A 23839-nucleotide genomic window follows, 5' to 3' on the forward strand; every position below is an offset into this window, starting at 1 on the left:
TTTAACTTGAAATGAGGGCAATGAGGCCTTATTAGCGCTCTAAGCAGGTCTGAACTGACGTGAACTCTCTAACTAACGAGGGTCTTGTTAGATGCCATCGGACGTGCCAGATTCTCAGGCAGGCTTTGGACACATTTGTTAGTCATTTTCATTTGAGCAGCCTCAAAGCTCAGCTGGGACCGCTGCGTGGAGTGGGCTGGTTCTCTCTGCGGTCGCTGGGGCCTTTCATGCACGGCCCACATGCATGCACGTCGACGTTGCATGAGTCGGCGCCAGCTTGCAGGGAAACAGTCTTGCAATGAGGACAGTCCTGAGATCAGCACCGTGGGCCGGCCACAGTGGACCCCAGAACCATCAGAACATTCACCTAGAGCTCCCTGCAGTTATGTACAGTTACAGGACAATGTAATCTGAGCTCTTGTTTTCGGTTATTTTGTTCCCTGAGCGTCAGCAGACTGCACTTGTACGCAGCGTTTCAGACCACATTGCAGCACTGGTGATCCTCACTTGATCATTTCAAATCCCTGCGGCACTCTGTGTTGTTTAAAACCCCATATTTGCTGGTTCCTTCTGAACATGTGAACTTAAAACGCCTCCCAACTGCAATTACCCTGCAAACCTGTAGTTTTAAAGAGTTGTGCAACAGAAAGGAGCAATACATCGGCTCCTCAGGCCCAAATAAAGTCCAGCAAGTTCAAGCTTAAACCCGTCTCCACGTGAACAGTAGATGTGCTGAGCTGGTTACCGGGCAACACCTGGGACGTTCAGCGTATTAAATAGGGTATGCATTGATGTCACTTCCCCACTGGACCAGCCCCCTTACTCACACTGAGTGGTAAAAATGGCTGAAACTAGTCGGGGAAACTGTGGAGAAGACGGGATAACAGCTGACTATCGACTTAAATTAAAGGCAGTTGGACTTGACAGTGACCCGTACAGTTACCCCAAGAACCAGTGGTCCATGGACATTAATATTTGGTACAGTTACCCCAAGAACCAGTGGTCCATGGACATTAATATTTGGCCACGAATCCAGTTTCCTGATATTTATATGAACTTAATTTCTACGCCGGGGAAATACACGAAGCAAAGCTTGAAGGCTTACAAAAGTCTTGACGCTTGGTCCGACTTCAAGGCAGGATTTGTTGTAGAAATTAAAGTGATGAGAACACTGAACTTTATGATTTGACCGTTTAACGTTAGCTACCCAAAAATCCAACATTACCTGATACAAAATGGGAACCTCAAATCCACGTTTCGGTGTCTGGAATCCAGTTGTTTCTGTGAATTGCAGCGATCCATTTGTCTCTCTTAAGCTTATTTTTCGGCAGTCTGTAAAACAATAACTCTGATTTCTTGATAAATCTATGAGTACAGTCGATCGCACAACAGCTCTTTCACATTTTAGATGTTTTCCAGTTGCTCAAACTGAAAGTTTACGCTGACACTCAGTCTTTCTGACACTCAGTCTTTCTGACACTCAGTGGGCGTAACCTGCTGTGAATTCCCATCTGTGACGTCATGTGCATTCCCTCTATACATCGGCGCCTCAGGCCCAAATAAAGTCCAGCAAGTTCAAGCTTATGCCCGTCGCCACATGTGCAAGGACAGTGTATATCAGTCTTTTTACACACATTTTAATTAAGTACCCTGATATATTCCAGAGAACGTCCGGCCAGGTTAGGTCACCTGGGAGAAGACAGCTCCGTTTAGCTGTCTGGCAGCAGGAAGTTCAGGCAGGAGAACGGCAGGTTGGAGAGGCAGTCCGTGTTGTCGGTGACCTGCATGTCCCTGAACAAACCTTCGCCGCTTCTCTCACTGCCCACTCCTCTTTTCTTCAGCTCCGTGAGCCGCTGCAGAATCAGCTGGCGCTCCCGGCCCCGCAGGAGGCCCCTGAAGTAAAGGACGGCGGCCAGATGCTTCTTACTGCAGACGGAGAAAAGAAATATATATTTTTTTAAATGATTTAAACCATGCACATCATTTTTTCACCCCTCTTCTTCCCTTTCCTCATTAAATTATATTCCACTTTCCATACAATGAAACGCAGCACACAGCGGTGAGCGGTAAACCCCGTGGACCCAGCGAGGGCCCACCAGCCTCGTCTGCACCAGGAAGCGGCCGCTAGAGCCGGGCGCCGGCCTCACAAGCAGAACTGCACACTTTGTTCTTGTGGTTGTCAAACTCAATTACTGGCGGGCCGGTGTCCTGGGAGTTTTAGATGCTTCAGCAAATCCTGACACAAAGGGCTGATTCATTAGCAGACGTGTCCGGCCCTTAATGAGAGGTTGATGAGGATTAATTAGAATCAGGTATCTGGAATCAGGGCAACATTTAGAACAGGAGCAACCCTGGTCCTGGAGAGCACAGTCCTGCATGTTTTAGATGTCTCCTTGCATCACCACACCTGATTCTAATGAGTGTTTGTCATCAGCATGTCTTCAAAGTCTGCACAACTCCACAGTTCTTTGTATCACGGAGCAGGGAAACATCTGAAACATGCAGGACACCGGCCCTCGAGGACTGGAGTCCGAGACCCCTGATCTATAGGGAGTTTTGTAAAGCTTTCACAGTCTCCTGCCCGCCCATCAGCAAAAACCAGGCCAAAGGAGCCCTGGTCCCCTCTCTGGTCCCCTCTCTGGACCTCTCTCTGGACCTCTTTCGCAACAGCTATTTATTGTTTCACAGCTCTGTGTCACATGCACAGTGACACCAGCTCAGAGTTACAGTTAACAGTGTTGCAGAGCCAAATACCCCTGACGTCACCAGGGTCTGAGTTATTCCTCTCACACAAACGTACCTTAAAGAGCATATTGCAGGTTAGAATTTTTACAAAAATTATACCTGACCTTATGTGAAAATGACTATGTGAGAAGTTAATGTAGGATTTAATATGTTTTACAAGACATAAGGGCACTTATTCAGAGAAAAAAGTGGCTGATTTTAGCCAAGCTCCTACAAACGCTTTTTTTTTCGAACACAGCGTCATATGACGTCACACCAGGGAGCATCTCCACAGCTCTGCCCCATCTGTATGCCCAGACCCCGTACACACGTAGCCGGGTATCTGCTAAACCCAAGATATTTTCCTACGTTTGGACCTGTCATCCACATGAAAACGCAAATAAACGAATGTTTAAAAAAACTCCGGGCAAAGGGAAGATTTTTGAAAACTCTGTTTATGTAGATGCGTGTAGACAGAGACAACCGGAGTTTTGCGTTTTCGAACGTCACATTATGCTCCAAAACAACAACAAATCTGCTCTGAGTCTGACGTCTAACGTGCGACCTTTGTTTACTACAGAACTCCTGATGATCCACCATCTGTCCTCCAAGCTATTTATTAAATAAATGGTCTCTGCTCTTGACACCGTTACACCGACGCGGAGCCTACGCCGTAGGGTACGCGGCGACGCGCAGCAGGGCTGCAGCTGGGCTGCAGCAGGGCTGCGTCGATTAACGCGGCAGCTCCGTGGCGGACACGGGGAAACTCCAGCTCGTTGCCCGAGGAGGAGGCGCGGATCCCGGGGTAACTGCGAGGCGGCCCGGAGTCCGGAAGACCAGATGATCTACAGGTCGGTGCTTATGAAAGTGGTCGAAAACGCAGATCTTCGGTTCTGTGTGGAAGGTTTTTTTTTTTTTTAACAACGATGTAATGTGGATACAAATTATTTTATAAACGAAGGGGGGGAAGTATTCGGTTTTAAAAATACCCGGCTATTTCGGATGCTTTTAAAAAAAAAGAGAAGATAATAAGCCTGTTTTCTGTTTAGAAAGTACAAACATAGACAGATTACAAGTACTCACCCGTTTTTAAGGAGTTATTTTCGGAGTTTCTTTCAGGAGCACGGGCGGGTGCTGCAGTGAATAAAGGCGGATTTATGGTTCCGCGTAAAATCGACGGCGTAGCCTACGGTGTAGGGTACGCGGCGCACGCAGCGTTCGGTGCGTCGCCGCGTAACCTACGCCGTAGGGTCTGCGTTGGTGTAACGCGGACCCATAAATCAGCCTTTTAAAAAGCGAGTTTCAGCTGTCAATCAAAAGAACGTGGGGGGACTAACGGGTTCTTAGTCATATTGGTGTGAATACACATTCACAACCTCTTCAGTGTCACAACTAACATTAAGATCCACTATTTTTCCTATTGTTGAATTCACAGCGCTCCCTGATGTCACGTCACTTCCGGTTCAACTTTTTCAGATGTGGAAGTAAAATACTATCACAAAAACAACTCCAGAGGTCACTGTAGTATATATTTATGCGTATTTCAATGAAAATTCAGTTCCTACATTATTTTCCTACACATTGATTCACAGGGGTCTCCAACCTGCAATAATGCTCTTTAACACATTTGGTTAATATCCACCCTCACTTAGCTCCATGCAGTCAGGAAAATGGGAATATAAATAAATAAAATGAATTAAAAGAATAATCTTGTGGCTGTATTAACTCCACGGTTGAATGTTGAAGTTATGGCAGGCTTCGTGTCGTGAAGATAATGTTTGATTTGTGTGAAGCTACTTTCACATAGAACGCGGCAACACCGCCGGGGTGGCGCAGACTCGGCGCAGAGCAGCGCGCATATTCGTTGCAAGTTGCTTGGCGACCGAAAAAAAGTTTTTCCGGTCTGGCGCCGTTTTCCCATTCATTGTGTATGTGCTGCCGCTGCGCAATTTGTTTGGCCACCGTCATTATTTTCTTGTATTTTACCTGTTTTATATTCTAAAGTCACACCTAAAAGTAACTCCACTTCTCTGTCACTCCAAATGAAAGACTCTCGTTCATCTTGGAAGTAACTGGAAGTTACTCGTGTCATTTGTTGATGTTTTTTGGGAAACACTGTGGATAAGAGTCAGTGTCAGGCAGTTACATCAGACCCCTGCTAACCAAGTGGTCCAGCCTGCTTGCATCTTTGTGTAAATATATGTCATTATTATTAGTAGTAGAAATATTATTTAACACATTATTGCAATAAATCTGATTCTATATATTTCTGCTTTGAGATTCAGGACTATTCGGAGACCTACATAACATAATAATGCAAATTAAACAACCATCTTTAACGATTTTAAAGAGCAAAAAGAGCTTTTAGTCCTTTACTCGAGGACCGGTGTCCTGCAGGTTTTAGAGCAGGGCTCTTCAACCCTGGTCCTCAGGACCCCCCGTCCTGGAGGTTTGGATGTTTCTCTGCTTCATTAACAGAGTGGTGCAGACCTTGATGACCAGCTGATGATGACCATCAGTTCAAATCAGGTGTGTAAAAGCAGGGAAAACATCTGAAACATGCAGGGCTGCAGATCCTGAGCACCAGGGTTGGGAAACACTGTTTCAGATGTTCTCCCACAACCACAAACGGAAGCTCTGACACTTTCTTACTTCATGTTGGGTTTTTTATTTTCTTATCTTCCCTGAAAAAACCACAGGTTTTCACTTCAGGTATCACATGGTTCCTGTGGAAAATTGTGAATGTTTCCCTCTGACTAATTAATCGGAAACTGACCATGGAAACCCCCCTCATCAAACTGCCTGACGGTCTAGATAAAATAGAATAGAATTGAAAAGACTACTCCAGGCTAAACTAGAATAAAATAGAATGGAATAGAATACAATAGACTAGAACAGGCCAGTATAGAACAGAACAGTTCACCCACCTAGGTGCACCACCAGCGTGGGTCATGACTCACCTGAAGTCTGGGTAATGTTCCACGAGAGGCTGCAGGTGGTTCTTGATGTCCGCCTTGTTCTTCTGTCCGATGATGTCGCTCAGGTGGTCTCCCACAGGGTGCAGCCAGTCGTGAGCTGTCCTCTACCATGAAGAACACAGAAACGAGTGGGTGTTTCTGCATCGCTTACACCGGCGTGCTGCGTACACTGATCCGGTTGGGACCGTGGCACCACTTTGACAGTGCTTCATTGGTTTTTCTCTCATGAATTACTGACACGAATTCTAATAATTTCATGCACAACAAGAAACAAAGCTGAACCGACGAGAAGGTACTTAGTTGGAATATTTACTTAGAGAGAAAAATATAGAGCATTATTTTTTCTTCCCAGTATTGAAGTACTTGAGTCTACAGACAACAACAGGGTCCATTCCTCCCGCAGGAAGTGGAGTTACACTCAGATTAGACGTCACTAGTCTAGTAATCTGTAGCTTAATAGGTAAATTAGCAGCTATTTATTATTAATATTTATGTTTAATTTCTAACAAAGGGGCAGGGTTAAATAAGTTTTACTTCTACCTGCTCCTTTTCGGACACTGTTTTTTTTCCCCTGTTTGTATTACGTTTTTGTTGTTGTTGCTTTTTTTCGGTTTGTTTTGAATTTGTTTTAAAATTTTATATTTTTCCCTTATGTGTTCAAAATAAACAGTCATATAACTGTTTTGTGATTAATAAACACGGTTTTTAATTATTTTGTGTTGGATCGATGTAGCAAATAAAATAGTTGGGACCATCCAGCTCCTCAACCATCAGTTACATGTTTCACATGAGCAGTTCAGGTAAAAACGGCAGTCAAATCAGCAAAAATGTCAGTTTGCTGGATGAAATATATTAATTCCTGATAAAACTATGCTCATGTGTGCATGTGAATGAGTGTATGTTTGTGTGAACATGAAAGTACAATCTGCATTGAGGCTTCTTGCTTTGACGCTGCCTCGGTGTCGCCGCTGCTCTTTTGCATAAAGTTGAGATTTATCAACTTCAAATTGACGCTCCCGACGCCTCCAATGTCTCTGACGCCTCTCGCAGCGATTTCATAGAAAATGAATGGCAACCGGACGCCTATGATGCCTGTAGCGCTTTCAGTGTGAATGCAGGGTAATCTTAAAATTTCCTGAACCTCCTAAGACCAGGCGTACATGTATGTTGACGTCACACATTTTGTTGTCTACATCATAATGTTTCATCTGTTAACGGGGGCCCAAAGCAACAAGAAAAGATTATTGCACCGGGGTTTAGGAGGTTAGAGCACTTACAGTATGCTACAGTCTACTATTGCTAAAACGTATTCATCATGACTGCGCCGGAGGTGCAGAGGTGAAGAGGTGAAGAGTTTCAGAGGTGCAGAGGGAGTTACCATGTCCAGGAACAAGTCACTGAGTTGGGTCCACTGGTGGCGGATCTTGGCTGCAGCCCTCTCGTGTTTCACGTTCTTGCACGTGTAGTTGTTTTTCATCAGCTGACCAATGTATTCCCTCGCTATGTGATGATGGAGACGGCTGGCGAACTCCTGTGTCCGGGAAACACACACACACACAGACGGAGGTAACAGGGTGGAAACAGAAAAAGAGGAAAAGTAAAAGTGTGGCTTTGAGCCATGCAATGCTGCCCAAACTTCCACCTATTCATTCGTTCCTGGTACTAAAGTAAGATGTAGCTTCTGTTTTCGTGGCCTGGCACCAAGAACAACAGGCTCCATTTACTGGAACTTCCAAGTCGGTTGGTGAAATGTTAACGAGGATTTCCTTAAGTGACCCCTGAGGGAGATTTACCAGCGGTGGGTCTAGAGCTGACTCTTACTTCATAGGTGATTCTGATGTGGCAAACCACGGCTATTCCAAGGAGTCCAGATCACATCATTAAATAACACCAATATCTCATGTTTATTACTCCATCTAAAGCTAAGTTGTGGATTATTCCTCAGATTCTCCAGCAGTTAAGGCCAACCCTTTGCTCACCAGCAGACAGGACCAGGGTGAGGAGGTCAGGCGGCAGGATGAGGCTGCTTACCTGACTCACAGGCGGGGGAACATCCTTCAGTCTAGTTTTAAAGCTCTATGATCCTTTATCTCACCAGTAAACACCAGGTTATGGCCTTAAAAAGCCCAATGTTTCAACACTGACTCTGCCGGTGAGACAGTGTGTCAGACATCCCAGAAAGAGACTTTAGAGTTGTGAAACTGAGAGAACAGAGTCCTACGTGACCCGCTGGCCTGGGAGTGGAAACAGACTCTAGTAGTCGGACCAGGGTGGACGAAGGATGACTAGCCAGTTTTGGCCGTGAATCTAAAATGGGAAAGAGCTGTTGTGCGATCGACTGTACTCATAGATTTAGCAAGAAATAAGAGTTATCGTTTTACAGACTGCTGAAAAATAATCTTAAGAGAGACAAATGGATCGCTGCAATTCACAGAAACAACTGGATTCCAGACACCAAAACGTGGATTTGCGGTTCCCATTTTATATCAGGTAATGTTGGATTTTTGGGTAGCTAACGCTAAACGATCAAATCATAAAGTTCGGTGTCTCCATCACTTTAATTTCTACAACAAATCCTGCTTTGAAGTCGGACCAAGCGTCAATACTTTTGTATTTCTTCAAGCTTTGCTTCGTGTATTTCCCCGGCGTAGAAATTAATTACATATAAATATCAGAAACTGGATTCGTGGCCAAATCTTAATGTCCATGAACCACTGGTTCTTGGTAACTGTACCAAATATTAATGTCCATGGACCACTGGTTCTTGGTAACTGTACCAAATATTAATGTCCATGGACCACTGGTTCTTGGTGACTGTACCAAATATTAATGTCCATGGACCACTGGTTCTTGGTAACTGTACCAAATATTAATGTCCATGGACCACTGGTTCTTGGTAACTGTACCAAATATTAATGTCCATGGACCACTGGTTCTTGGTGACTGTACCAAATATTAATGTCCATGGACCACTGGTTCTTGGTAACTGTACCAAATATTAATGTCCATGGACCACTGGTTCTTGGTAACTGTACCAAATATTAATGTCCATGGACCACTGGTTCTTGGTAACTGTACCAAATATTAATGTCCATGGACCACTGGTTCTTGGGGTAACTGTACGGGTCACTGTCAAGTCCAACTGCCTTTAATTTAAGCTGATAATCGGCTGTTATCCCGTCTTCTCCACTAGTTGCAGCTGTTTCTGCCACTCAGTGTGAGTAAGGGAGCGTGATCTAGTGGGGAAGTGACGTCAATTATTCAGGCCAAACAAACGCAGCAGTTGTCCCTAAAATCTCTCATTAAGCTTGATTTTTCAGGAGTTATCTACCCAGGATATTCAATTCAATTCGATTTAGCGTCTATTACAACAGAAGTTGTCTCTAGGCGCTTTCCAGAGACCAGAACATGGGTATGATACCACGGCATGATGGGGGGGGGGGCTTTCCTGTCAGCAGGACGATGACTGGGGTTGTTAGTAAGCGCTGCAGTTTCCTCCTCCGTTTCCTCCTCCGTTTCCTCCTCCGTGTCCTCACCTCTCCATGCGGATCCCTCATGAGACGGCAGTGCTCAGACAACAGCCCTGTCCGCTTCTGCAGCTGGACAAAGTCCCCGTCCTTGGTCAGCCACTTCCTCGTCATCATTCTCCTCAGATACGGCTGAAAAAAACCACAGGAAGGCAAAAACACGACACGTCATCAGCAGGAGAGATCTGCTTCATGGACGTCAGTAATTTCAGCCATAAGACACATCTAGATCTTCCAAGCTGAGCAGGTTTGAGCACTTAAAAACTAAAAACAGCTCAAAACTAACCTTGCAGCTTAAAACAGAAACTACATGAGCAATAACATCGTACTTGATTTGTTTTTTCATCATTTCATGAATCTTTAGGTTTTTACAAGTGTAAAACTAATTTCTGGTCACTTGGATGTAGTTTACAGCGGTCAGATGAGCAAACACGCCGACGGTACTCAAATACTTCCACATGATCTAAAAGGAATTCAGAGTAATTTCAGCTGTTCCCGTTTCAATTCCTCTTAAAGAAACCACAAAAAGTCACACTGCACAAAAAACCCCTGTAGAAATAAGCCTAATATTCCATAAATCTAGTCATATTGTATTATTTTAGGTAAATATATCTCTTCCAATGGGGTAATTAACATTTTCTTAACTAAAACTATTAAAACTATCAAAATAGTCTAAAACAGTCGGCCAATCTTCTTGAAATTAGGCTTTTTTTACTTACGGAGTCTTTGCAGTGCAATATCAGTAGTCTTTAAGGAAATAAAGGATGAAACAGGAACTGGGTTTTTCACCTTAATATCTCATTATATTGAAACGCTTGTGTGTCGTACCTTGACATCCTCTTTGAACTGCTCCTCCAGGCCTTGCATGAGCGTCACCACCAGCCACTTCACCTCTTTCCTGAAGGCTTCCACCTCACCTGGACGGCTGTCTTGGTACGTCTCCATGTGCTGCCTGCAGGAGAGGGAGGAAAGCGTGGATTTGGGATGTCGGACTCTGTCAAGTGTCCCTGAATCCCAGTTAGTTAAAAGGTTCCTATGTTTGTTCCATCGCTGACATTCACACAGTTTGAGCATGTGCAGACGTGGTGCTAAAATAACTGGAAAGAGCAACAAGCAGGGTTTTAGTAGGTGGTTGTAGTTTAGTAAGGGACATAGCACTTTGTTGGCCAAATATTTTGTCTGGTTGGGTGTTTTGTTGATGGTAGGTGCAAACATCATTCAGAAATCTCCCCTGAGGAGATCAGGTGAGTGTGAAAGAGTGTTTCTTTCTTCGCTTCTGTGCACCCAAACCCACGGAGGTCCATTCAGTCCAATGAGATCAGTCCAATGGCCTCTGGGATCTCTGGCGCTGTTGCAAAACTCCTTCGCACAGTGTCTGCCCGGCTTTATGGATTCTTATCAACGAGTTGGTGCTCAAGCATTGAGCTACTGCGTTAGAGCTGTACTTTCTTGAACTCAAGGGGGTTTATTTAATTCATTATAATCTTGTATGTCTCACAAAACACATAGACATTACTCCTGACATGAGGAGACAAAGAGGCGAGGTGTGAAAATCCTTTCCACATTCCAACCATCCCGTGAGCCCTGGCTGATGTGGGTGTTATCACCCCCATAGCTTCACTATAAGACCATCATTCAACAACGTCGTCATGATTCCTGCATCAAGTGTGAGTATTAGGGCCATGCAGGAGAAAAAATATTTGAGAGGGGAAGATTTTTTTTTATTGTGCATTTCGAGAAAAAAGTCGAAATGTCGAGAAAAAAGTTGAAATGTCAAAATTAATGTTGAAATACAATTTCCAAAAAAAAGTTTAAATGTCGAAATTAATGTTGAAATACAATTTTGAGAAAAAAGTCTAAATGTTGAGAAAAAAGCTGAAATGTCGAAATTAATGTTGAAATACAATTTCAAGAATAAAGTCGAAACATTTCGACTTTTTTCTCGAAGTGCATAATGACAAAAAAAATCTTCCTCCTCTAAAATATTATTTTAATTTTCCTCCTGCCTGGCTCTAATACTCTTCCGTATTCCCTCACTGTGATGCTGAAGGTTCAAGTTTCCTCTTGTCCTATCACTCTTCTGCAAGTTCAGCAGAGTAGTCGTCAATATTTTTGAGATAAACATACAACTAAACGCTGCTCGTGCAGAACATTAACAATGAGGAAGATATCTGGATGACTTGTTTACTCTGTCTGGGGAAGACCCGGGACACACTCCTGACCTGGAAAAGCCTCGGCGTTGGCCCGGCGGCGCTGGAGGAGGGGGGTGTGGACCGGGAGGCCCGGGTCTCTCTGCTCAGGCTGCTGCCCTGCTGACCCCACCTCAGATAAGGATGGGCGGGTACCAGTCGGGCCGAGAGAGGATGTGTGGGATTGGTACTTAGCATGATAACCCAGTCCTCTATGCAGCAGCGCTGAGAGGAAGTTCCCAGAATGAAGGGGAAAAGGCTGTTATTTAAAGGGAAATTCAAGTCTTGGTTTGACTGTGCAACGAATGAAGCTCTCATGAAACCAGCGAAAGCCTTTCTTGCAACCGCAAGACTGAGAAGAAGAAGTGAACTGATGGATGACTGAGGATCGCATGTCCTAAAGATAAACATTGCTCTTTCTATAAAAGAAAAAAACCTCAGGGGAAAATACAAGATGGAATTTTCACAAGTATCTCGATTGTAAAACTCTAAAAGTCCACTCTGGACTACCTTATGAAGAGAAGGTTGTTTTACTGCCCTTGCTTTGAGGATCTGTGGATGGGACTCATAAGAGCCTCACGAGAGCACAAGAATCTCACAAACGTGTGAAAAGAGACCACCTCTAACCACTCAAATGGAGTATTTCTAATAATGGTCATGCAACTAACGTTTGCCTTGAATCCTTTTCCTTCCCTGGGGAGTGGTGGTCTAGTACAGTGTTTCCCAACCCTGGTCCTCAGGACCCCCTGTCCTGCATGTTTTAGATGTTCCCCTGCTTCAGCACTGATACAAGTACCTGTGTCATCAACAGAACTGTGCAGACCTTGGTGACAAGCTGATGAGGACCTTTAATTAGAATCAGGTGTGTTGGTGAAGGGAAACATCTGAAACAGGGGTCAGCAACCCAAAATGTTGGAAGAGCCATATTGGACCAAAAACACAAAAAACAAATATGTCTGGAGTCGCAAAAAATTAAAAGTCTTGTATCAGCCTTAGAATGAAGGCAACACATGCCGCATGTATCTATATTAGTTATAACTGGGGTTAGATTTTTTCATTATGCACTTCGAGAAAACGGTCGAAATTTAGAGAAAAAAGTCGAAATGTCGATAAAAAAGTCGAAATGTTGAGATTAATGTTGAAGTACAATCTCGAGAAAAAAGTCGAAATGTCGAGAAAAAAGTCGAAATGTCAAGAAAAGTCAAAATTTTGAGAAAAAAGTCAGAATGTTGAGATTAATGTTGAAGTACAATCTCGAAAAAAAGTTGAAATGTCGAGAGAAAAGTCGAAATGTTGAGAAAAAAGTCTAAATGTCGAGAAAAAAGTCAAAATTTTGAGAAAAAAGTCAAAATGTCGAGATTAAAACAGGAAAAAGGAAGAAAAAAGAAAAAGAAAAAAGAAAGAGAAAAAGAATAAAACAAGAAAAAAAGGAAAAAAAGAAAAAGGCAAAAAGAGGAAAAAAGGAAAAAAAGAAGAAAAAGAAGAAAAAAAGGAAAAAAAAGGTCAAACATTTTTGAAAAAGCTCCAGGGAGCCACTACGGTAGCGCTAAAGAGCCGACCCCGATCTAAAACATGCAGGACTGGGGCCCACGAGGACCAGGATTGAGAAACACTGGTCTAGTGGAGCACCAGGTTCAAGCCCCCGGGACGGCAAGATGAACCACTTTGGGCCCCTGAGCAAGGCCCTTAACCCGAATCATACCAGGGTCTGTGTGAATACTCCATTCTGATTGGCTGGCAGGTGTACATTAAAAGTGATAACCTACACCTAGAAAACAAGTTTGGTCAAATTGCCTGATATCTTTAATATCATTGCGCTGGATCAACTGCCAGGTGGTAACCACGGCAACAGAGATTCAGAGAAGAAGAGCCGGCTACCGCAGGATGGTAATTTCTTTTAATTTATTTGGTGAACATAACAATATTGATGACTGGGATGCAGAAGAGGAGAGAAAAGAAAATAGCCAAGCGGAGCTGAGCGGACTAGAATATCTCCCGTTGGTAAGTCGTATCTCAGGTCCGTCCTAGTTACTGGAGAATCAACACTGTGTCCATTAAGGACCTTATGGGACGGTAGTGATTGTTCCAGGTATTAGTCAGACCCTCAGGTGTTACCAAGGAAACTGAGTTATGGCTTGTTAAAAAACTTTGTAACTTACCAGGTTCCAACGTCTGCAGACGAGAGATTAAATAGTCGCTCAGCCGTTCAGCTGTGGTTTGTTATAAAACTGATTTAAACTGAAAACACATTAAAGCATGAATAACTGATTTAATATTTATGTTTTTTGGTAAGTGACCTTGGTATAAGCGGGATAATGCCCTTCACGGAGGCAAACCGGTCCCCCAACCGGGTTCCAGAAAAATGCTCCTAGTCAACTAGTGATGGGTTAAAAGCAGAGGTTATATTTCAGTGTGTGTTTGCAAAGATGTATACTGACACATTTTAAGATGACTTTACCATCTCAGATATATTCTGAATTATAAAACATCAGTATTACATGAATGAAATGCTACCTGTATTCATGTCAACTGTTTTCACATGCAAACATCTTGGTATTTGCGGTTTGCTGCAGAGGTTTTCTGCGTCTGTGCGTCACTGCAGGGTCTGGTCCAGACACCTGCTCCTGCACCCGTCTCCTCTACACACACAGCTGTGACTTGTTGACAGCATGACAAAGTAAAGGTCATTCGATGTAAGTCAGCGTTTGCTCTTGAGACCGGAAGCAGACGAGCTCTGTGATTTAAAACGAGCAGCAAAGAAGAGAAAACATTTCATCAGCAGGCGTCAGACCTGCAGCACACACACTTTCACTTTCTCGTTTGCACCTGAAACCCGAAACCTTCGCTTTCAGAAACTTGCATGTACGCCGCTGAATGACGCAGCCAGCTCAACCACACTCAGTTCAGCTGAGAGACGGCGGCAGCTGGCAGGCTGTCACACATGCCCCCGGCACTTTCCTCTCCTCCCACGCTCAGCCCCGTTTCTCACTCACAGCCCTGATTCCTTGAAATCACGTGACACAACAGCCTCTCCAAGATTTGCCCCATCAATTATGTTCGGATGAAAAGAGCATTTCAAGTATCAACCAGGCCGTTGAACTCTGCTGAAAATGTTCTCCGTACAGTGTGCAGGTTTATTGCTCATCTGTGAAAGCAGATCTGGAAAACTCCCAAGAAATATCTGTGGGATGAATCATAGCAGAGCTGCTCACGAGCTCCCAGCAGTCTCTGCACTTGGTGCCCCCACTCGGGGGATGTGGGAGCTTTTTGTTTTGGACGGGAGGGAGTAGACGTGGCAGACTAACTTTTGCAGTGTATGATGGTCAGTAGAGGAACATATGAGAGCCGGGCCGGGGGGCGGGGCTTGTGACCGGGGGCGGGGCATAGGGCCCGGGGGGGCGGGGCATAGGGCCGGGGCCTTTGCAGCCTGGAGCCTCTTGTCACATGCCGGGCTACTACAGGACTGTCTCAGAAAATTAGAATATTGTGATAAAATCCTTTATTTTCTGTAATGCAATTAAAAAAACAAAAAAGTCATACATTCTGGATTCATTACAAATAAACTGAAATATTGCAAACCTTTTATTATTTTAATATTGCTGATTATGGGTTACAGTTTAAGATTAAGATTCCCAGAATATTCTAATTTTTGGAGATAGGATATTTGAGTTTTCTTAAGCTGTAATCTATATCATTGATTTTTACTGTCTGCATTACTTTTATACTTTTATCCTTTTATTTCCTACATTGCTTTTATTCTATATCATTGCACCTAAATGTTTCTATACGATCATCTTTATCGCTTATTCTTATTTGTTGTTATTTTTATCTTTCTATTTTTCATTTGTTCTTACCATGTCTATATATAATCATGTTTTTTACTGGTGTGAAGCACTTTGTTTCCAGTAATACACACTGCACCTGCTGCAGCCACACACTGATGGTTGTACTGTAAATTAGAGCTGTGTGATATGACCAGTGCAGTATTTTTAACTTTTTATATTCAACATTGCTTTTATCCTATCCTAGTAATTGTCCTATAAAGGAACTTATAACTGAATTCTGTCAAAATTCTGTTTCATATCATTGCACCTAAATGTTTCTATATGATCATTTTTATCTTTTATTTTCTATTATTGTTTATTTCTCTATTTCTCATTGTTCTTACAGTTTTTTCTGAATGGTTAGGCGCTAATCATGTTCTTGTAGCACAATTTCTAAAACTATTAATACATATAGCAAAACCACTCACTGAGTTAGCCAAACTAAAAGCACAAATACTGCTTTGCACTCAGTTTGTAATTTTGTAACACACACTTTGCAAAACTGTAGGCACAATTCACTGCTTACACTCAATTGCCAAATTTCCAAAACACTCCTAGCAAAATTATACACATGTATGGCTATTATTTACACTATTTTGCCAACTGTCTGGCACACTTTCACATGTGACAACAATTTTAGAGAATTAGCTCACTTTGCAATCAGCGTAAGCACTATGAATAAGCCACAGGTAAGCTGTCTGTGTGGAGTACAATGGAAGGAGCAAGAAGAGTAAGAATCAGAGGAGGCCGAGGAAGAGGACGTGGAGGTGAAGAAGCGAGAGGTTTAGAGGAAGTTAGAGGAAGAGGACAAGGAGGAGCAAGAGGAGGACGAGGAGGGGGAAGAAGAAGGGCCAGAGCAGACCTGATATGTCATCATATGGGACAATGTTAGTTTCCATAGGGCTGCTTTGGTCCGCAACTGGTTTACTGATCACCCACTCTTCATGGCACTCAACCTCCCCCCATACTCTCCATTCTTACAGTTTTTTTCGATTGCTTACACACTAAAATTAAAAGTAGTACACTATTAGCAAAACCTTACACTCAAGAAGCAAAACAACAGCCCATATTTGCACAACTATAAGCACATTGTCAACCTCACACTTGTTGCAAAATTCTACACACAGTGATTTTCAAAACACTAAACACACTAAACGTACATTAGACACAAAAATCTATCATAAAGTCACTTCTTTGCAATACCAAAGCACTGACTGTCAAATTAGCGCACCGTCCAACCAGTTGGTTCAACACAGTCATCAAGTGTGCAAACACTTGTTTGCTTAAATGTAGACACACCAATCAGGTGTATCTACACTATAGAAAGCAGCAGGTGAGCTCATTGGTCTCCAAGCACAAGAGTCAGAGAAAGACTACAGTTTTTCTCGATTGCTTTGACACATTTTGCACATCATGGGTCAACTTTATCTAATGCTCACACCTTCTTTGTACAGCAAGAGTCCTCTCTGGCGAATCGGTTAACTATTTCTCGTTGCTTTCACACAATTTTCTTTGACTTTTACTGTAATACATTTTTCAAAACAGTTAACACACTTCTTACAAAGAGACACAAAACATAACTGATTTACCATGGCAACACATTGCAGACACTTTGTAGCAGCCAATTGGAACTGCTCTCTCAATTCTAAAAATTATCAGCACCTGTGTGAACTCTGTTTGCAAAACAAAGCAAGTAGTCCTCAACCTATCAAAGAGGTCAATAGCTTGAAGTTGACACCAAGCATGGATGGAGGAGGACGTGGACGAGGACATGTGGCCTGATCGTCAGGCCCGTGTCGACAATGCATAATTTTCCTGTATTTTTATTTTTTTCATATTTACAGGGTTTCATTTGATTGTGTTTCATTTACAGTACTTTCTTTGAGAATTGACCTTTGTTGTACTGCATATTGAATCCTGTCATTTTGATTGCTTACAGTATGTGCATGTGACAAGTACTGCAATAAATATTTTTCTGTCAGAATCTTGACATTTTGCACACAGTAGAACAAATGTAAATCAATGGTGTTGACAGGAACTTCAGCAATACAAAAACAGATCTACAATATTTTACTGTATACACATTTTCTGATTTTACTGTAAATACTCTGTGACAGTATATTTCTAAGTTATATAACTAAGTTAGAGTGCTCAATACAAAACCCAAATTGTAGTATGTTGTCAGTTGTAAAATAGTCAATACTATGAGGGTGTTGAACAAAAGTTGATATTGATAGCTGTGGTTTCAATTTTGTTATCCATCGTTACAGTAAATAAATGAGAAAACACACATGTTCAGTTGAGAAAAAATTCTAGGTTTTGATGGAAAAGTTTGGTTTTGATGGATGTGTGACAAGTTTTGAGAAAGTGGTGTCATTCTGCAAACATCATAAAGTGTTTTGGTTATTTCAGCTTCTGTTAAGGGCTTTGTGTGAGCGGTTTTGAAAAAGTAAACTGTGAATGGAAAAATGGGCCAAAACGATCAAGAAAAACTGTATATGTACTTTGTTGATAGTAGCCTACTCTTATCATAGGGACGTAGAAGTGCTAAAAGTGTTTTAGGTTTATCACAGCAGAGTGTAACTCGTGCAAACAGAGTATAGTAATGTGAAACGTGTTTGTTTCATATGGTAACAAAGTGTGGTTTTTAAAAAGAAGTGTATAGTTTTTACAAGCGTGTTTAATTTTGCAAAGGATCTGTAGTGTTTTGCTAATTTGGTGTGTTGTTGTGCTAATTGTGTGTAGTGTTTTGAAACCACGGGCCCTGTTTTGAAAATCATGCTTAGGCAATCAAGAAAAACTGTAGTGTAAATCTGATTGAAGAGTTCTTTTCTGCCTGGCGCTGGAAAGCCCACGACCTCCATCCCCATCAACACGCAGCCCTTTTACAAGCAATGGAGGAGGCATGTGGAGATATTGAGCAGGCATCATGTCAGGCCTGGATACGGCATGCAAGGAGGTATTTTCCCCAGTGCCTTGGACTGGAGGACATCGCATGTGATGTGGATGAGATTTTGTGGCCGGACCCAGAGAGACGGCATGATGTAGGCTGATTGTCTTTTTTTTGTGAATGTATTATTTGGTGTTCTGTGCTGTGTCTTTGTTTTGACAAGTGTGAATAAACACCAATACTTGAAGTTTGGATCCCTGTGTGTTTACAGAACTATGACAAAAGTATGACCTCAAACTGATAGCCTACTGTACCTTGTGCACAGAAAAAGCAAAAGCCAGATGTGTTTTGTATTCATACCATCAGTGTGTAGTTGGCACATTATGTGCTTAGTAAATGATGGCATGTGTTTACTGTCTGATATGAAAACACCATTTTTACTAAGGTGTGAAGAGTTAATCAAGTTGTGTTGGCTTTTGCAGGACAACTATAACGTTTTGATAATTTGGTGAAAGGTTTTCTCATTTGTGTGTAGAGTTTAGCAAAAATAGCCAATGTTGCAAAAAATGTCCTTAAGCATTCAGAAAAAACTGTAACATGTCTATGTTCCTACTATGAAGCACTTTGAGCTGCAATTCCTGTATGAAAGGTGCTATAGAAATAAAGTTTATTATTATTATTATTATTATTATTATTATTATTATTATTATTATTATTATTAATATTAATATTAATGTTAACTGTGAGTGTGAAAATCTCAGCACAACATATTATGCAATGCTTTATTTATACCTAATATGAACCAAGTGGTCCCTCAAAAAAAAAATCAGGGGCGGGGCCTGCTGCCTCAGGGGCGGGGCCATTGGGCCCATTGGGCCCTGGGCCGGGGGAGTACCGCCCCCCCCAGCCCTCCCTGAAGCTCCGCCCCTGATCATGGGTATGCACAGGAAATCATGTGACTTACTGTAAAGCAGTGAAGCTGTTGATGTATGTTATCTGATACTCCGTCCAATGAGCGTGCGGCTGAGCAGCAAAGCAGTGACGCCTGAACTCGCTCTCAAACCTGCAGAGGAAATAACAAACCTCATCATGGAAAGAGAACGACAGAGGAATGGCGAGCTTTCGCTGCCCACTTCTAATCCTCAAGAAACACTTTGACCTGCGACTGCTGCACGCATGTCAGGACCAGAACGTGCAGCAACAAGCAGACAGCAAACAAGAGGGAGTTACGCAATGTCACCAATCATAGTCACGAGGTCACTAAAGGCCAGCTCAATCCTCACTGAGCTTATCACAACTGCTGACAGCTGCCAGGAAACATGTAAACGCAATCATTAACTCACGACTTGTTGTCTACTTTATTCACTTTTCAGCGCAACGGAGTGTTTTTCATCATCATTTGTTTTCCTCTCCCGCTGACATTCCAGCTTAACGTCTTGCAGAAGGAGTTTCATCACATATAAGCTGTAGGAGGGAAACACTCCTCACTGCTAAGTCAGGGAGCCAAACAATTAAAATAAAATATCCCAACTGTGTGTTTCTTACTGAGAATTACTGCTCTGTGTCACTTATTCTACCATCCTCCTGTTCGTCTTTGCATCACTTTGAGTGCCAAAACTTTGGTGAAACTTTGCCAGTTACTGATTTTGGGTCTGATCTCTGAAGACGTCCCTCTCGCGACTGATGATGTTTGAGACCACTGACCCTAAGCCTAAGGGACGTCGTCCAGGGACTTGCTAAGCATCCTGACCTAGAAGATGTTAAAAGCGCTCTAATAAACTAGTTAGTTAATACTGAGTTCACGTAAAGCACATTTGATGCCGTTGCAGCCGGTTGTGCTGCGTGATTTCTAACTGGAACGGAGACAAAGATCTAAAGCTGGAACAAATGTGAGCAAACAGCAAGTTGATTGAGAGCATCTGTCTGCGCAACTACTTGAACACAGCACTGAGTCAAATTAAGAAGAACAGAAGAGGTCTTATAAAACTTACTAAATGGGAGATAATGGCTTATTTGTTCCCCACAGCTTTGTGTTTTATTCAAAGATAAATGGGCGTTGTTCTCTAAACAGCCTTGGATGACCTTTTTTATTGATTTATACCAGGGCTCACCAACCCTGGACCTCAAGATCTACAGGACTCTCTCAGAAAATTTGAATATTGTGATAAAGTTCTTTATTTTCTGTAATGCAATTAAAAAAAACAAAAATGTCATACATTCTGGATTCATTACAAATCAACTGAAATATTGCAAGCCTTTTATTATTTTAATATTGCTGATCATGGCTTACAGTTTAAGATTAAGATTCCCAGAATATTCTAATTTTTTGAAATATGATATTTGAGTTTTCTTAAACTGTAAACCATGATCAGCAATATTAAAATAATAAAAGGCTTGCAATATTTCAGTTGATTTGTAATGAATCCAGAATGTATGACATTTTTGCATTACAGAAAATAAAGGACTTTATCACAATATTCTAATTTTCTGAGACAGTCCTGTACTGTCCTGCATGTTTTGGATGTTTCCTGGCCTCAGCACACCTGATTCTAATTAACAGTCCTCATTAGCTTGTTATCAAGGTCTGGATATTTCTGTTGATGACCAAGCTCCTTGTATCACCCCTGACTTGGGCCCTCGAGGACTAGAGTCTAGATCCCCTGCATCATCACACCTGATTCTAATTACTGGTAATGGTCTTCACTAGCTTGTCATCCAGGTCTGCACAACTCTGTTAATGACACAGTCATTTTTATCACGGTGTGCTGAAGCAGGGAAACATCTAAACATGCAGGACAGGGGAGGCGCGAGGACCAGGATTGGTGACCCCTTATTTATAGCAATAAGAAATGTATCTAAAGTACAGTTGTGCTGGTAAATGAGACTGCATAACAAACCTCTTGGGGAAGTGTTTCAGCTCCTCCAGGCAGGATGAGATCACGTTCTGCTCCAGTTCAGCACCAAGGCTTTTAGCATGCTGGACATTTCCTTTCACATTCTGTTGGCAGAGAAACAGAGAAAGTTCCCGACTGTGTTCTGTACAACCATAGACCAGGGGTGTCCTCCGGTCCTCCAGGGCCCCTGTCCTGCAGGATGAGATGTCTCCCTGCATCATCACACCTGATTCTAATTAATGGTTGTCATCAGTTTCTCATCCAGGTCTGGACAAGTGTGTTAATGACACAGTCCTGTGTATCACGGTGTGCTGAAGCAGGGGAACATAAAACATGCAGGACAGCGGCCCTTGAGGACTGGAGTCAGAGACCCCTGCCATAGACTGAAAATCAGCACACAGCTCTCTGCTGCCATCACATGCTCGTCTTCCTATACTGCAGCATCCCCCGGCTCAGGTCCCTGCAGGATCCCTGCAGGATCCCTGCAGGATCACTGCAGGATCACTGCCTTCCACGTTCCTGTTGTACAGGACTGTCTCAGAAAATTAGAATATTGTGATTTTCTGTAACGCAATTAAAAAAACAAAAATGTCATACATTCTGGATTCAGTACAAATCAACTGAAATATTGCAAGCCTTTTATTATTTTAATATTGCTGATCATTACGGAGCCCCTCCGGTGACATTTGAAAAAAATAAAATAACTCATGGCCACGAGATAATCAATGCGTGACCACGAGTTATTAATGCGTGGCCACGCATTATTTTATTTTTGTCAAATGTCACCAGAGGGGCTCCGTAGATCATGGCTTACAAGAAAACTCAAATATCCTATCTCAAAGAATTAGAATATTCTGGGAATCTTAATCTTAAACTCTAAGCCATAATCAGCAATATTAAAATAATAAAAGGCTTGCAATATTTCAGTTGATTTGTAATGAATCCAGAATGTATGACATTTTTGTTTTTTTTAATTGCATTAAAGAAAATAAAGAACTTTATCACAATATTCTAATTTTCTGAGACAGTATGTGTCTCTAACACAGCTGATTCAAATGGCTAAGTTATGAACAGACTTGTGCAGAGCGTGATGATGAGCTGACAGCGATCTGTCAGTCAGGTGTGCTGAAGCATAGAAACATCATAGAAACAGGCAGTGCAGTCGCCCTGGAGGACCTGGATTGGGGAGCTCTGATGTATCAGATTACCTGGTGGATTTTTACGTGCACTGATTCAATTCAATTGTAACCGCAAAAATAATAAGGACCATTAATTAGAGTCATGTATGGTGATGCAGGGGAAGATCTAACGTGCAGGTCGGCGTGTCCCGAGGACCAGGGTTGGGAAACACTGCTTTACTCAGTCTCAGTTTGGATCAATGGAAAACAGGCAAATAAAATATTAAGTGTAAACGTGTAACAAATGCGTTCCACACCGTCCAGATGTCCATGGGAAACGGAGAGGAGTAGGAGTCATCGTCTTTCTCTGGAAGCTTGTCGGCCATCCAAACAGTCTCATTTTCAAGTTCAATGATTCTGCCCAGTGTGGCCTTCATGTCCTCCTGGAGACAGAGACAAACGCGGCATCAGTGAAATGTCTGGACTCGGCATTAGTAATTAGTTATATTTCAATTCAAGTAAAGATGTGTTGGTGTGTTGATTCATATTTACTGCATTCTTCTGATGTTGTACGATGTTTTTACAATTAAACTTTACAAAAAATCTTTACAACCATACATATGCATACAAACATAAAATACACATACAAAAATACATATACAGTGCCTTGCGAAAGTATTTGCCCCCCTTGAACTTTGTGACCTTTTGCTACATTTCAGGCTTCAAACATAAAGATATAAAACTGTAATTTTTTGTGAAGAATCAACAACAAGTGGGACACAATCATGAAGTGGAACGAAATGTATTGGATATTTCAAACTTTGGGTGTGCAAAATTATTCACCCCACTTAAGTTAATACTTTGTAGCGCCACCTTTTGCTGCGATTACAGCTGTAAGTCACTTGGGGTTTGTCTCTATCAGTTTTGCACATCGAGAGACTGACATTTTTGCCCATTCCTCCTTGCAAAACAGCTGGAGCTCAGTGAGGTTGGATGCAGAGCGTTTGTGAACAGCAGTTTTCAGTTCTTTCCATAAATTCTCCATTAGATTCAGGTCTGGACTTTGACTTGGCCATTCTAACACCTGGATATGTTTTTTTGTGAACCATTCCTTTGTAGATTTTGTTTTATGTTTTGGATCATTGTCTTGTTGGAAGACAAATCTCCATCCCAGTCTCAGGTCTTTTGCAGCCTCCATCAGGTTTTCTTCCAGAATGGTCCTGTATTTGGCTCCATCCATCTCCCCATCAATTTTAACCATCTTCCCTGTCCCTGCTGAAGAAAAGCAGGCCCGAACCATGATGCTGCCACCACCATGTTTGACAGTGGGGATGGTGTGTTCAGGGTGATGAGCTGTGTTGCTTTTACGCCAAACATAACGTCTTGCATTGTTGCCAAAAAGTTTGATTTTGGTCTGATCTGACAAGAGCAGCTTCTTCCACATGTTTGCTGTGTCTCCCAGGTGGCTTGTGGCAAACTTTAAACAACACTTTGTATGGATATCTTTAAGAAATGGCTGTCTTCTTGCCACTCTTCCATAAAGGCCAGAATTGTGCTGTATATGACTGATTGATGTCATATGGACAGAGTCTCCCACCTCAGCTGTAGGGCCCATGAAACACGTCAAAGTCTTGATGTTTCATTTGTGAGTGAGTTTTAACTACAATCGCTGCTCGTCCCTGGACTGGTTCGCTC

General features: G+C 42.4%; 1 protein-coding gene across 1 annotated transcript in view; it reads right to left on the reverse strand.

Moving 5' to 3' along the window:
- Nucleotides 1-1448: 1448 nt before the first annotated feature.
- Nucleotides 1449-23839, reverse strand: part of exoc3l4 (exocyst complex component 3-like 4) — a 40625-nt gene continuing 18234 nt past the window's right edge. Inside the window, exons 7-14 of the mRNA XM_061744000.1 lie at nt 22462-22587; nt 21030-21130; nt 19097-19195; nt 10058-10181; nt 9239-9361; nt 7081-7233; nt 5685-5806; nt 1449-1926 (exon numbers count right to left, since the gene is read on the reverse strand). Coding sequence (XP_061599984.1) covers nt 1710-1926; nt 5685-5806; nt 7081-7233; nt 9239-9361; nt 10058-10181; nt 19097-19195; nt 21030-21130; nt 22462-22587 — 1065 coding nt within the window. The 3' untranslated portion in view covers nt 1449-1709. The remainder of the gene's footprint in view (nt 1927-5684; nt 5807-7080; nt 7234-9238; nt 9362-10057; nt 10182-19096; nt 19196-21029; nt 21131-22461; nt 22588-23839) is intronic.

Source organism: Cololabis saira, chromosome 16 (assembly GCF_033807715.1).
Source record: "Cololabis saira isolate AMF1-May2022 chromosome 16, fColSai1.1, whole genome shotgun sequence".
NCBI lineage: Eukaryota > Metazoa > Chordata > Actinopteri > Beloniformes > Belonidae > Cololabis > Cololabis saira.